The sequence below is a fragment of the Colobus angolensis genome, unplaced genomic scaffold (genome assembly GCF_000951035.1).
Source record: "Colobus angolensis palliatus isolate OR3802 unplaced genomic scaffold, Cang.pa_1.0 Scaffold30, whole genome shotgun sequence".
NCBI classification, from domain to species: domain Eukaryota; kingdom Metazoa; phylum Chordata; class Mammalia; order Primates; family Cercopithecidae; genus Colobus; species Colobus angolensis.
In genome coordinates this window covers 11,642,935-11,655,535 of record NW_012116266.1, presented here as the reverse complement: position 1 = coordinate 11,655,535, position 12,601 = coordinate 11,642,935, and the positions used below count along the sequence as shown (strand labels likewise).

General features: G+C 31.9%; 1 protein-coding gene and 1 long non-coding RNA gene across 5 annotated transcripts in view; one reads left to right on the top strand and one right to left on the bottom strand.

The window, feature by feature from the left end:
- The window catches only part of BOLL (boule-like RNA-binding protein), a 63,803-nt gene that overhangs the window by 45,463 nt on the left and 5,739 nt on the right, over positions 1 to 12,601 (bottom strand). For 3 of the 4 annotated variants that reach the window (XM_011949973.1, XM_011949975.1, XM_011949974.1), the window contains exons 2-6: positions 12,040 to 12,183; positions 9,290 to 9,381; positions 7,350 to 7,404; positions 5,965 to 6,040; positions 2,200 to 2,327 (exon numbers count right to left, since the gene is read on the bottom strand). In XM_011949973.1, the coding sequence (XP_011805363.1) occupies positions 2,200 to 2,327; positions 5,965 to 6,040; positions 7,350 to 7,404; positions 9,290 to 9,381; positions 12,040 to 12,183 (495 nt within the window). The remainder of the gene's footprint in view (positions 1 to 2,199; positions 2,328 to 5,964; positions 6,041 to 7,349; positions 7,405 to 9,289; positions 9,382 to 12,039; positions 12,184 to 12,601) is intronic. The other variant, XM_011949977.1, reaches the window with a different exon arrangement.
- Positions 2,199 to 5,123, top strand: LOC105517435. The gene is made up of 2 exons (XR_001002670.1): positions 2,199 to 2,259; positions 4,342 to 5,123. It is a non-coding gene; the product is annotated as an uncharacterized LOC105517435 (long non-coding RNA).

Below are 12,601 nucleotides of genomic sequence, written 5' to 3'. Positions count from 1 at the left end.
TCCATCAGTGATAGACTGTATTAAGAAAATGTGGCACATATACACCATGGAATACTATGCAGCCATAAAAAAGGATGAATTCATGTCCTTTGCAGGGACATGGATGAAGCTGGAAACTATCATTCTCAGCAAACTATCACAAAGACAGAAAACCAAACACCGCATATTCTCACTCATAGGTGGGAATTGAACAATGAAAACACTTGGACACAGGGTGGGGAACATCACACCCCAGGGCCTGTTGGGGGGTGGGAAGCTGGGGGAGGGATAGCATTAAGAGAAATACCTAATGTAAATGATGAGTTTTTGCAGCAAACCAACATGGCACATGTATACCTATGTATCAGACCTGCACGTTGTGCACATGTACTCTAGAACTTAAAGTATAAGAAAAAATAAAAAATAAAAAAAGAAGAAGAAAATCTTGTAAAAAAAGACCAAAAAAATCATAAAATTTTTATGAGAAAAAAATCAAAAAGAGTTAATGAACAAGCCACAAATTGGAAGAAGATATTGGCAACCCACAAAATTCATGTAACGAACTCAAGATAAAAACACATCACCCCAACAGAAAAATAGACAATGGATATGAACAGGCAGTTCATAGAATAAAGCAGAATGGCCAATAAATATATGAAAATATGTTCAATGTTACTACAAGTTAGGCAAATAAAAGTAAAACAAAATACTACTGCATAAAATAATATTGACATAAATGTAAAAATCTGGTAATTTTAAGGGTTGGCAGATTATGGAAAAATGGGGCTGTCAAAAACTGTTGGCTAGAATGTACACTTTCGAAAGCTCTTTGGCAACATCTAGTCAAAGATATGCATATTTCATGAATGTGAAATTCTATGTATATATCCTAGCCTAGGCCAAGGTACATTAGGGAAGCACAAAAATTTTCCAGTAATAAATACATGGGCATGAATAACTTTGAGTACCAATTTTCAGATTCTAAACTTCATATGTACTCCTTTCTGATGTGATCTGCCTGTGACTGTGTCTGTGTAATATGTATTCTTCTTTTAAAATCTCTCCTTTCACCATCACCTTTTTTCCTTCCCTAAAGAAAGGTATATTTCTCACTCCTTCCAGATCTTGCTATAATGCTTTATTCAGGAATGTAAATACCAACAGGGCATCAAACAAATATACAACTCAAGAGGGCAATGCCCTGAGAAATGAGAGAAGGAGAAGTAGAAAGAGCTTGCATAAGAAGTGTTAAAGGGGAGATGATACTTATTTCATCTAGGGAACAAACTTAAATCAGCTGATGGTCACATGGATACATATTAATTCATTTATTTGAGTTTAAAAATAAAGTCGGAATTTTCTAAAAGAAAGTTTTATTCAGTAGTTTTATTTGGTTGACTGGCTTTGTTAACTGAGTTACAGAGCAGACACTTTCCACTATTAAGTAAGCTAAATCTACAGATACAAAGTTTTGATGAAAATATATAAACCTACAATATACAATATTCCTAAACTATTTAAACTTATAATGAACTTCAGATATCAACTTAAAAATGAGTGACTGTTTTCATAATATTTCAAAAAAATTCAGAGATAATTTATATAATAAGTAAAACCTTAGAAAACCATTGCCCCAGAAAAACCCTCACATAATACATACAAGATCTGGGTATTCAATGTAACTTTGTTTGTAGAAAAAACTTAAAATGTCCATCAATAGAGGAATATAAAAAATTATAATACACTCATACAATGAAATATTATAAAATATTAAAATAGGTGAACTACATATACAAGGACCAATGTGATATAATCTAAAAAGAGATAAACATGGTTTGATCTCAAAAATATAATGCTGAGTGAAAAAACCAGATTATGTATACAGTGTTTAAAAACCACTAAAACAATACTAAATGTCATTTATGAATACATATATTTGTAGTAAAAATATATGAAATGAATAGGAAAGATATTCTGCTTACTTCTGAACAGGAAAGAGGGTAAGGAAGTGGGGGTAAGGAGAATTGACCTGAAGCTGTTTTACTTTACTCCCCATTTTAAGAACTTAAGTAAATGTTGCAAAATGTTGATGTCTATTAAATTTGGTTGATGTGTGTTATTATTTATAATTATCTGTGGTTGAAATATTTCAGAAATAAAACAAACATTAAAAAATCGATAAGTAATAGGTGGAAATCCTTTTTAAATGAAATTACTTACAGACCAAGGTGGTGGGACAGAAGTTACCTCTGGAGTATGAAAATAAGCAACACCATTATGGTAAGTATAAGGATATCCAGTTGAAGTTGTTAGATACATTGTTCCAGCTGCTGGCATTATACTAGAACCTAAAGCAAAGATTAAATAATAATAATTAAAATGTTCAATTTAACTGTTAAAAATGTAGTTTCTAAACACTTCAGAAAAATATTTATCTTAATATACCTATGTAGCTATGGTAAAAATGGAATGTCACAGGTATTTAAAAAAAATTCCTTATGTCAAAGTATCTTTGAAGCATGTATTTTTAAACTCAATACCTTAAAGCTTTTAGTTTGAGATGATGAAAAGAAAAGATAAACAATGCTAATAAGAAATACTAAATATGTATCAATTCAGATTCCAACACCAGTATGCTACACAGAGCTTAACAATTTAGATTATCATCAGCAAAGTAATTATTTGTACAAATATAAATTATGTATAATTACTTTAAGACTACATACACTATAGTAAAGTTCCTAAGGTCTTGGTTAGACCTTTTATTTCTGAAAGTTCAAAGATGATGGAAGCAGTAGAGTTGGAGAAGATTCTACTTTCCTGAAGACATTTTGGTTCCACCCTACTAATTCTTTGGATATCCTACCAGCAAACATTCATTCATGCTATGGCTCTCTTTTATCTCTCTTTTCTATGATCTATTATCTATCTAGTCTCCCTTTGCTACAACTGCTGCTGTTGCAAACATGACCTCAAGTCTTCATGTGGCTAGTCTGGGGTCCCCATCTCTTTTCCCAGGCCAAGTTATATAAACCCCCACCACAAACCAAAAAATAATAAATAATATACATGTTTTTTTTTGTCATGGAGGAGACTTTAAAAGTTAAATTAGCCAAATTAGATTAGGGTCTTAACCAGCAAGGTTATATAAATTAGTGAAACTGACAATTCTTCTTCCACCTGTACCAGTGCTTCTCAAAGTTTCACATAAATTAGAATCACCTAAATTGTTTATTAAAATGCAAATTCCAGGGACTTATCTTCAGAGATTTTGAGTCAGTAAATCTGGGACAGGGCCTAAGAATTTGCATTTTGACAGCTTCCAATGAACTGACACTGTCTGCAAAGCACACTTCAAATAGCACGGGCCTACCACTTTAAGTAATACTATTGCTCCTCAGCTTCTACATTTTCACTGCATTTGATCTAGTATTGTTATTATTTATTTTAATGGTTCTTAATTAGATCTTTTTGAGAATCTGATGAAAACCAGGGACCTTTTCCTCAGATATATATACAGTCAAACACAATTTTACACGCAATTCTGGAGGTCCATGGATTCCCCCCAAAAGTTATTCAACTATTATTCAAAGATAATGATAATGGTTCATTATTCAATAATGGTTCATTATTCAAAGAACATGAACCATGCTTTACTCGCTAAATAAATAAATTTTCAGTGCATACTATCTCAAGGCATTGAACTGGGCCCTAGTGATACAGCAAAAAATAAAAAAATTAGACATGAGATGGTCTGTATCCTCAAAGAAGTTAGGTCTGGTAGGGAAGATAGTAATTACTTGATTACACAATTAATTAATTAAATACAATTTTGATAAATACATGAGGCAGTATAGGGTATGATACTGAACATTTCAATTATTATATATATAAAACATATATAAAAATCACTATATATACATATATATGGAACATTTGTGATGAAATGATGTTTCAGCTAAGCTCTAAAGAATGAATTGGATGGCAAAGAACATTCTAGGTAAAGGAAACAGTATATTAGATTCTGAGAACAGTATGTTCTGGAACTGAAAGAAGGCTAGATGGCTAAAGCATGGAAAGAAAAGGGAAGAATACCTCAAAATAAGCTGAGCATAAGACAATAAGAGGTGCACTTTTGAAAGATCACTCCAGCTTCCTTGTGAATGATGGATTAGAAGGGAGAAAGACTGGATTCAGAGAGACCACTTAGGACGATTTTCCAGGAATTAAGGTAAGTAAAGTGGTTAGCTGGGACTTGGGTGTTGGTAATGGAGATGGAAAGAAATGACAGATCTAAGAAAAAACTAAGATAAAAATCCCTTATTTGTATAATGTACTTTTAATACCTATTTTTCTTTGCAGAAAAGTCAAAAGAACTTTGGAATCAAACTGTCCTGCATTTGAAGGCTAATGCCACCACTCACCATTAGGCTATTTAACCCCATATTTCTCAAAGTTGGATAAGGGATGGATGGTATATCAGGAGATATGAAAAAGCAGAGGCTGAACATAGTAATCTTCCTACAGAATCAGTTTTATTCAATTGTTTTTGGGAAACATTTTTATATTCAAATAAACAATATGATATTATGGAACAGAATGCAAATTATGCATGATGTTTTTACATAAATCATGAGACTTTAAAGAAAATTTGCAATTCCAATATGCTGCAGTAGGTTAGGAACCACAACATGCCACGATTAACTCTCCTCTACGAGTATTTCAGCAGAAACATTTTTAAAACAATGACTTTACCTTTTTGGGATTGAATTTTCTATGTACAAAAATAGATATAATAATACATCATGGGGTTCTATGAAGATTAAATGAAAACCCATAACACTGACCCTTCCACTAAGCAGTTTTGAAAAAACAGTTAGTATATTTGAAAGCATTCAGCATAGTGCTGATTTATTTTCTATTTCAGCAACTGGTAGATCATACTATGAACATTACTATTTAGTACATATTGCTGGTGATAATGGGCTAAAGGACTGTCACTATATGTTCTAGCTTAATCTTTGCAAGTAACAACAGTAGTCTGAAAATATTCAGCATTCTGCCATATTTAGTGCATTCCATTTTGTATTAACCTACTGAGGATACTTTGTCTCCTAAATTAACAAATACTAAGTCAAAATTAATCTCTTAATTTGTTGTAGTTGTGGCAACTGCATTAACTGAATATTATTTCTAAGTCAAAAGCATAACAGTCCAAATGAATACAATCTATTAATTTGTTAACAGATTATATATAATAATTACCAAATGTTTTAAACATTCCTGTAGACACTAGGATGTGGCCAAGAGAAAATAAGTTAGTTATTAATTTTACATTACATTTCTCCTTCTAGTCAAAGACTGTTTGGAATTTTAATAAACATTAAAGGTAAAAAGTTAACTATAAAGATGCCTAACTTAATAAATAGAAAGAGTGAGGAAAGAATAATAGAATTGAAAGCACTGGAGAAATTTGAGGAAAGTAGATACATAACTTAGCTAATTCCTAAAGCTTTAGGAATTGTCCACCTGAAAATTATGACACACCTGACTGGGTCACAGTACATAGCATGCAGCGAGTTTCTGATATTAGTTCTATGTTTTCACTTTCAATATTTTTACTCTGATTAATTTTAAATTACTTTCTAATTAAATTTTTTCTCATTAGTAAGTCTAAATTATTAAATTACTTCTAATTACTTTTGCTATTTTAAATTATATTTTCATCATGAAAGATTGTTCCTTTAATGATATAACTACACAGAATATACTTAAGCATCTTTACGTATGTAAAGTTTTTTCCCAACCAAAAAATTGAGATACATTATTTTGTGGCAAAAAATACTCAGTTTTTCCACCAACTTTGCTAAAATGACTATTAAATGAAAGAAACATGATCTTTTAAGAAAGTTCTATAAAAAGTCTTATATTTCAAAAAAGAACCAAGCAAAAATATTTAAAAATACATTAGTTTTCAATACATACGAGGGATCCCTACTTGTTGTTTTCTTATTGCTGGACCAATGTTCAGCTTCTTATCCTTGTAATTAAGTTTTTCAGCCTAAAATAAAGAAAAAGGAAATTATTTTACTATTTTAGCACTATTATTTATAAAATAAATAAGGAAAAATTAGTTAGAAAGAATTTCAAAAATTCAGACTATAACATTCTTTGAAATCAGCAAGGAATAGTGGGAAAGAGCAGTCTTCAGACTGAAATAGATCTAGGTCTGACCGCAGTTCCCCATTTGTAACACAGTCAATCCTCATTACTCATGGATTCTGTATTTGTGAATTTACCTATTTGCTAAAATTTATTTGTAATCCTAAAATTAATATTGGTGGCAATTTTGAGGTTATTAGTAGACATGTGCATAGTGGCGGAAAATTTGAGTAGCCTGATGCACGTGGTCCCAGCTGAGGTCAAATAAGGCGATATTCTTTCTTCTTGTTCCAGTGCTCATACTCTTAAGAGAGAGCTTTCTATTTAGTGGCATGCTTTCTCCATTTTTGTGCTTTTTTGTTGGTGATTTTGCTATTTAAAATGGCCCCCATGTGCATTGCTGAAGTGCTGGCTAGCACAAGAAGACTGTCATAGGCCTTATGGAGAAGATATATATTAGATGTGCTTAATTCAAGCATGAATTATAGTGCTATTGGCCATGGCTTCAATGTTAATGAACCAGTAATCTGTTATATATGATGCCTTTAAATGGAAAAACACAAAAAACAAGGTTATAGATTGATAGGTTGATGGCAATATTGTGACCAGAGGTTCTTGGGAACCTTACCTTGTGTTTCCCCTAGAAAGAGTAGTTCAGCATTTGCTAATTCAGTGTTCCTAGCAATGACAGAGAACATAACTGCCACAAATAACAAGAATTGACTGTATATGATTTTAATAACATATAATTCAAATTCTACTTTTTTCCTAAAAAAGTTAAATGTTATATTTGCCTTAACTTAAAGTTATCACACTGAATTGCTGGCTATAGGCTTTTTCTGTGAATATTCTTAGTTTATATAATGTTTTTCACAGGAGGGAAATCATCTCAGATAACCTCACTGTTGGAATCCACATTTGTAGTGTTTTTTAAACATTCAAAATGCTATTAACACTTTGCAAAAGACATATCCCCAAGTTCTTAGTTTAAGTAAATAAAGCGAAACATTATATTACAGTTTCACAACCATACTCGTAATGATTTTGGAATTTGCTCTTCTGCAGATCAAGTTTCCTACAGACCAATGCCAATCTTAAGATGAAAACTTTTTTAAAAAAGCAATTGATTACGGTATTCGAACCCTGAAAAGATTACTTTCAAATACAAAAGTTCCAGAAATGAAGTTAAATACACCAAAAAATCATACCTCTTGTAAAATTTTTTGTGCATCTTCTTGTGTTTCGAAAGTGATGAAACCATACCTAAATAAATGCATTAATTATTACTAATTAATCATTTTCTTAGAATGTTATATTAACTATATTAAAATGTTTTAAAATTTTGCTTTTAAATAATGGGCCACTGTAGGAGTAGGCATCTTTCTATGCTGCACTAGCATGGGAATCTTAGAAGAATCACTCACAGTTTAACACTGTCACCTCCCTTGGTCAGGGTACTAAAAGAAAAAAAAAAACCCTGAGATCCTGAAACAGCTTCATCCCTCAGCTATATGTAAGAAAGAAAAGCACAAGAGATTCATGCTGTGGCTTAAAAATTGGGATGCAATAAATTTCAATCCAGAGCAATAATCTCCTATTAAACTAATAGAATTTTGGCTAAGAGAAATCAAAGTTGAAAAATAACTAAAAAATTAAACATTTCAACACAATAAAATTTCTTATATTGGTGAATGACTATGTAAATGTATTATTTAGTTATTATTATTAGCACATATAACTGATAATGTAATTATTAGTATATTTCCCAAACAATATCAATTAAAAATATGTACAACGCAGATTTCATATCTGTTTTTCATACATAATTAACTTCAAACACAATTCATATAATGTTCAAGATACAAATACACATAAATAATGTGCTCCATGTCCAAAAAGCCAAAATAGGTAGAGAAAAAGTAACAAAAGAAAGAAAACGTGTATCTCTCAAAACATAATTGCTATTTAGATAACTTAAGGAAACTCTTCTGAGTAATGCTAAATATCTTCACTATTTTCTTCAATTCATAATTACTGAATCGTATACCAAGTTTCTTCTTTTAAACAAAGGAATTTCTCTTTATCTATTTGCCCAAATATTAAAAGAGTTAAGGAATTATTTTTACACTATTTTTTTTTTTTTGTAGAACACACACACCACCCAGTGGAAAAGGCATAAAATACAGTTTACATTTCCATGTATGTTTTTCAATGATTAAAAAATGGATATTACCAAAACATTGCAAATTCTGTTAGTAAAACAAAAGAGGTAAATCTCACTTCATCTTAATATTGTTTGGCATTCTGAGGAAGTATCTCATTTATTTAAAAATAACCTTTCTGTAGAATCCCATCTCTTCCAGAGTATCCATCTGTCGAATGTTGTTTTTCACTAATATCACCGCAATGGGTCCCTTTTCTTACGCCTATAAATATGGGTCTTTCAAGAAAATAAATACAATACTTTACTGCCTTATCTATTTTCTTTTAACTTTGCAGTCCAACTCCTTAAGTGAGTGTACTATGCAAGCTACCATTTTTTTTTTCCTGAAATTGGGCTTTGTACACATAACAATCCACTGAAACAGCTCTATACATTTAAAGACACAGTCTATTGCTTTCTTCTCATTTTCATTATCATTGATAGGGTAATTCAAAATCATTCTCACTAGAATTATATTTCTCATATTGGTCCCCCAATTAGATCTCTGAGGCACAACCTACAGACATTTCTTGGTGTCAGCTGTTTTCAAATAAAGCTCTCTATAGCCTAAAGCAGGGATACAATTCCAAAAGAATCTGATTCTTTTAGCGTCTCATTCCTCAGCTAATGTACATCTGCTACTCACATAAAGTGCTTGCTACCTAACACTGAATGGTCCCTCCACCCAGGCAGGAATAACTTCCCAACAAATTAAGAAATACTACAGTGTCTCCTCTCTCCAAAACACACACACACACACACACACACACACACACACACACACACACACACACACACGAAATAGGAAATCAAAAGGTAGGAGGAAAGAAGAGGGCATGATAGTCTCCGCCGGAAAATGGAACCAAAGTAAACTGGCATACAAAACCTAGTAATCCAATGAAAATAGAGTTGTTAATTCTATAGACAATCTATAGTGATACTAACCCTTTGGATACTCCAGCTCTGTCATTTACAATCTTCACTTCTTTCACAGACCCATACTGGGAAAAAAATTTTCTTAAATCACTTTCATTTGTCTAATGGCATAAAAAGAAAACATTAAAAAACATTTTTTAGTTGATAAAAGATGAATAATTCTCATGCTTGCACTGGAGACAGAAAAAGTTATAGATAAGATGCATGAAAAATGCCTCTCATGCACAAAACAGTGCATAAACCACCAGGTGATTAAAATCAATATAAATACCTTGCTTTATACAATAGCTATGTTGTTAAATTATTATATGTCAAAAAAAATGTACGCTGAATTATTTTAAAACTACAAAGCTCATTATTTAAAGAAATCTTTAAATGATTCTTGTTCGCTAGCTGGCCAGTTTTTTAAAAAACAATTTGGATTAGGAATGCTATTTCCATAGTAAGGGTATATTGCTATTGGCTCTTGTGGCTCAGAGACAGTCATGGCAGTGGAACTAGGTTGTGTTGGCCTACACCAGTCATTCTATTTTAATCAGAAGTCTCAGGAACTCCTTTCCTAAGTCAGTTTTAGGAAAGGAATGTATTTCCAAAAGTGCTTCAACTCAACTGTGAGAACAATGGAGTGACTATAATTTTTAGAGTTATTAGATTCCTTATCTGTACTCAATATACATTTCAGCTAAATTCAGACATTGTTTTGATAGTAAAATAAAAACTGGAATCATAATTACATTTAAAACATACAAGGTATCTACAAAGATGGTTTTGGCATATCTGTTTTTCTAATCAAAATAGTCTGATAATAGATTCATATCATCTTTTCTCAGAATACTGACATTAAATTCATTGCAATTTCATTTTCTGGTTTAGCTGTAACTGTTTGTCGACAAGAGTAACTTTTCTCTAGAATAAAATTTCTTTATATACACCAGAAAAAGACATGCCTTAGTGCAGAGCTATGCCTTTTGAGTTCAACTGTCACCTCACTACTCACATACACTATTGGTTTTTAGTTGGTAACATAAAGCCTGCTAAGCTGGATAATGACAAATACTGATTCAATCTAAGAAAAACTGAATGCCTTTTATTTCAGTTAACAGAAAATGAAATCAATGCTAGAATAAGAATTGTTACTAGATATTTGAATACAAATTAATTCCAACTATTCTCTGGTAGAATAATCACTAGCTCAATTTTGTAGCTCCACTTCTTCAGTGACAAAGGGACAGTCAAGAAAAGTAAGCATTAAGAGAGATAGTCTGTTCGCTTCTAAAAATGAAAGGTCAAAAAGTCTGTGACTACTTGCTATTACAGTAAATTATTTCCTTGCTGGACTTTATCTGTGGTTTTGAAAAAGGTATAAGCATACAGGAGGGAGCCCTAGCAGTTACCGTAAAGCTATGGCTGCCTTATAACAACCGTCTCCAAAGTTCATGCTGCAGCTGATGGGCTTCAGTAACCTAAAATAACTTGGCCATACATATATTTATATTTATTGATAAGTTATTTTTAAAAACATGCTAAGCTATTGTAATATAAATGAATTCCCAAATTGAACATTTCTGCCAGCCATCAGTATTTTCCACAGATACAGAAAACCTTTTTAAAAATAAATATTTTATAAGAAATAATTTTTCTTACTTTATTTTTAGTGAAACAATCATATACTTGTTTAAGACTCATTGTTTTGGCAAATACACTAAGCGTTAACATTTCTCTTGTGCAGGAAAAAAGAAATTCCACCTAAATTGTAACAGAATGATTATATGGAAATAGTGAGTTACAAATGTCAAATATCACACCTAATGGCATAAGGAAAGTTTCTTTTTTTGTCAAAAATAACTCTCCCTATAATTTTTAATATGTAAAATAGAGTCTTGGAAGTCCTTCCATATATCCATTTGAAAGTAAGAGTATTCCACTTACAATACCTATGCATGCCTTTCTTGTAGGTGTTTACTCTTGCGGGGTGGGGGGCACTGCACATCATCTCATGAACTATGCTTCCTTGAAAGAGTGGAATGGCTGATTACATGATGTAAATATATTACTTTTTAAAAAACTTTTATTTTAGGTTCGGGGTACACGTGCAGATTTGTTATAAAGATAAATCGTCATAGGGGTTTGTTGTACAGATTATTTTGGCACCCAGGTACTAAGTCTAGTACCGAATAGTTATTTTTTTCTGCTTAAATATATTATTTTTAAGATGCTTTATTTTGACAAGGACACAGGACTTTTTTGGTAATCAAATCCTAAACTTTAACATAGAAAGTGCTTTGCAAAGAATAGACACCTAGGAGGTTGCTCAGGAATCTGAGATAAGAGTTGGGATAAAGAAATAGTATTTCATAAAACTAAGTTTTTAAAGAATTGAGTCTCTTTTGAAAATTATAATCATTCATTATTTTGGCTATTGGAGTATAGGCAAGAAAGTATAATTAGTTCTGGTATGGAAGAGTGTGGAGCTATGAGACAGAAAACGAGGCTTCTAGTCTCACTCTGTCACTATGTGACTGGCTAGGAGCCTACAGCAAGTCAATGAGGCTCAATTTCCTTGTATTTGACATTGAACAGTTTTTACACTTTATGTAACCTACATGTTGTTTTGAAAGATTCTTTATAATAAGGTAATTCAAAATCTGTTAATCATTATGCAAATATGTTATGATTTTATAGCTGCACAAAGAAACAATTTCTGAGAAATAAAGACTTCTAATGAAAAAATACACTTCGCTGCATGCATAAATAGGTACCTTAAAGTCAATTCCTCCTACAAAGATGCGATTAGGGATCACTGTTCCATATCTTGGGGCACTTGTTGGGTTATTCAAAGGCACAGGCGACACAGGATTAGGGGATGGAGATAATGAATCTGTTTGCATCTGGTTTGATGTTTGCTGTAAAATAAAATTCTTTTACACTTTTTGCACTGGGTATAATGCAGTCTGCTTTTGATGCAGACTGAAAACGTATATCTTTCAAAAAGATGAGTCATTTAGGTAAAATATAATATTCTAGGCTTTGCTTTTAATATTATAAAAATTATAATTAGAGCTAAGAGCTTTTTAGAGCAGCAGAACTAGGAAACACAGAATCTACTCCATTATAGAGATTTTAAATATTAAGTACATTATTTAAAACGCTTATATTATCAAACCAATTACTTAATTATTAAGGGGAATATTAAACCCATGAAGATGTTTGAGAAAGAGAAAAACAGTCCCAGCCTGACACAATCAGCTCGGCCCTGGTGTTGTTAGGAGTTGGCCTGGCACTCCCAGCCTGACACAATCAGCTCGGCCCTGGTGTTGTTAG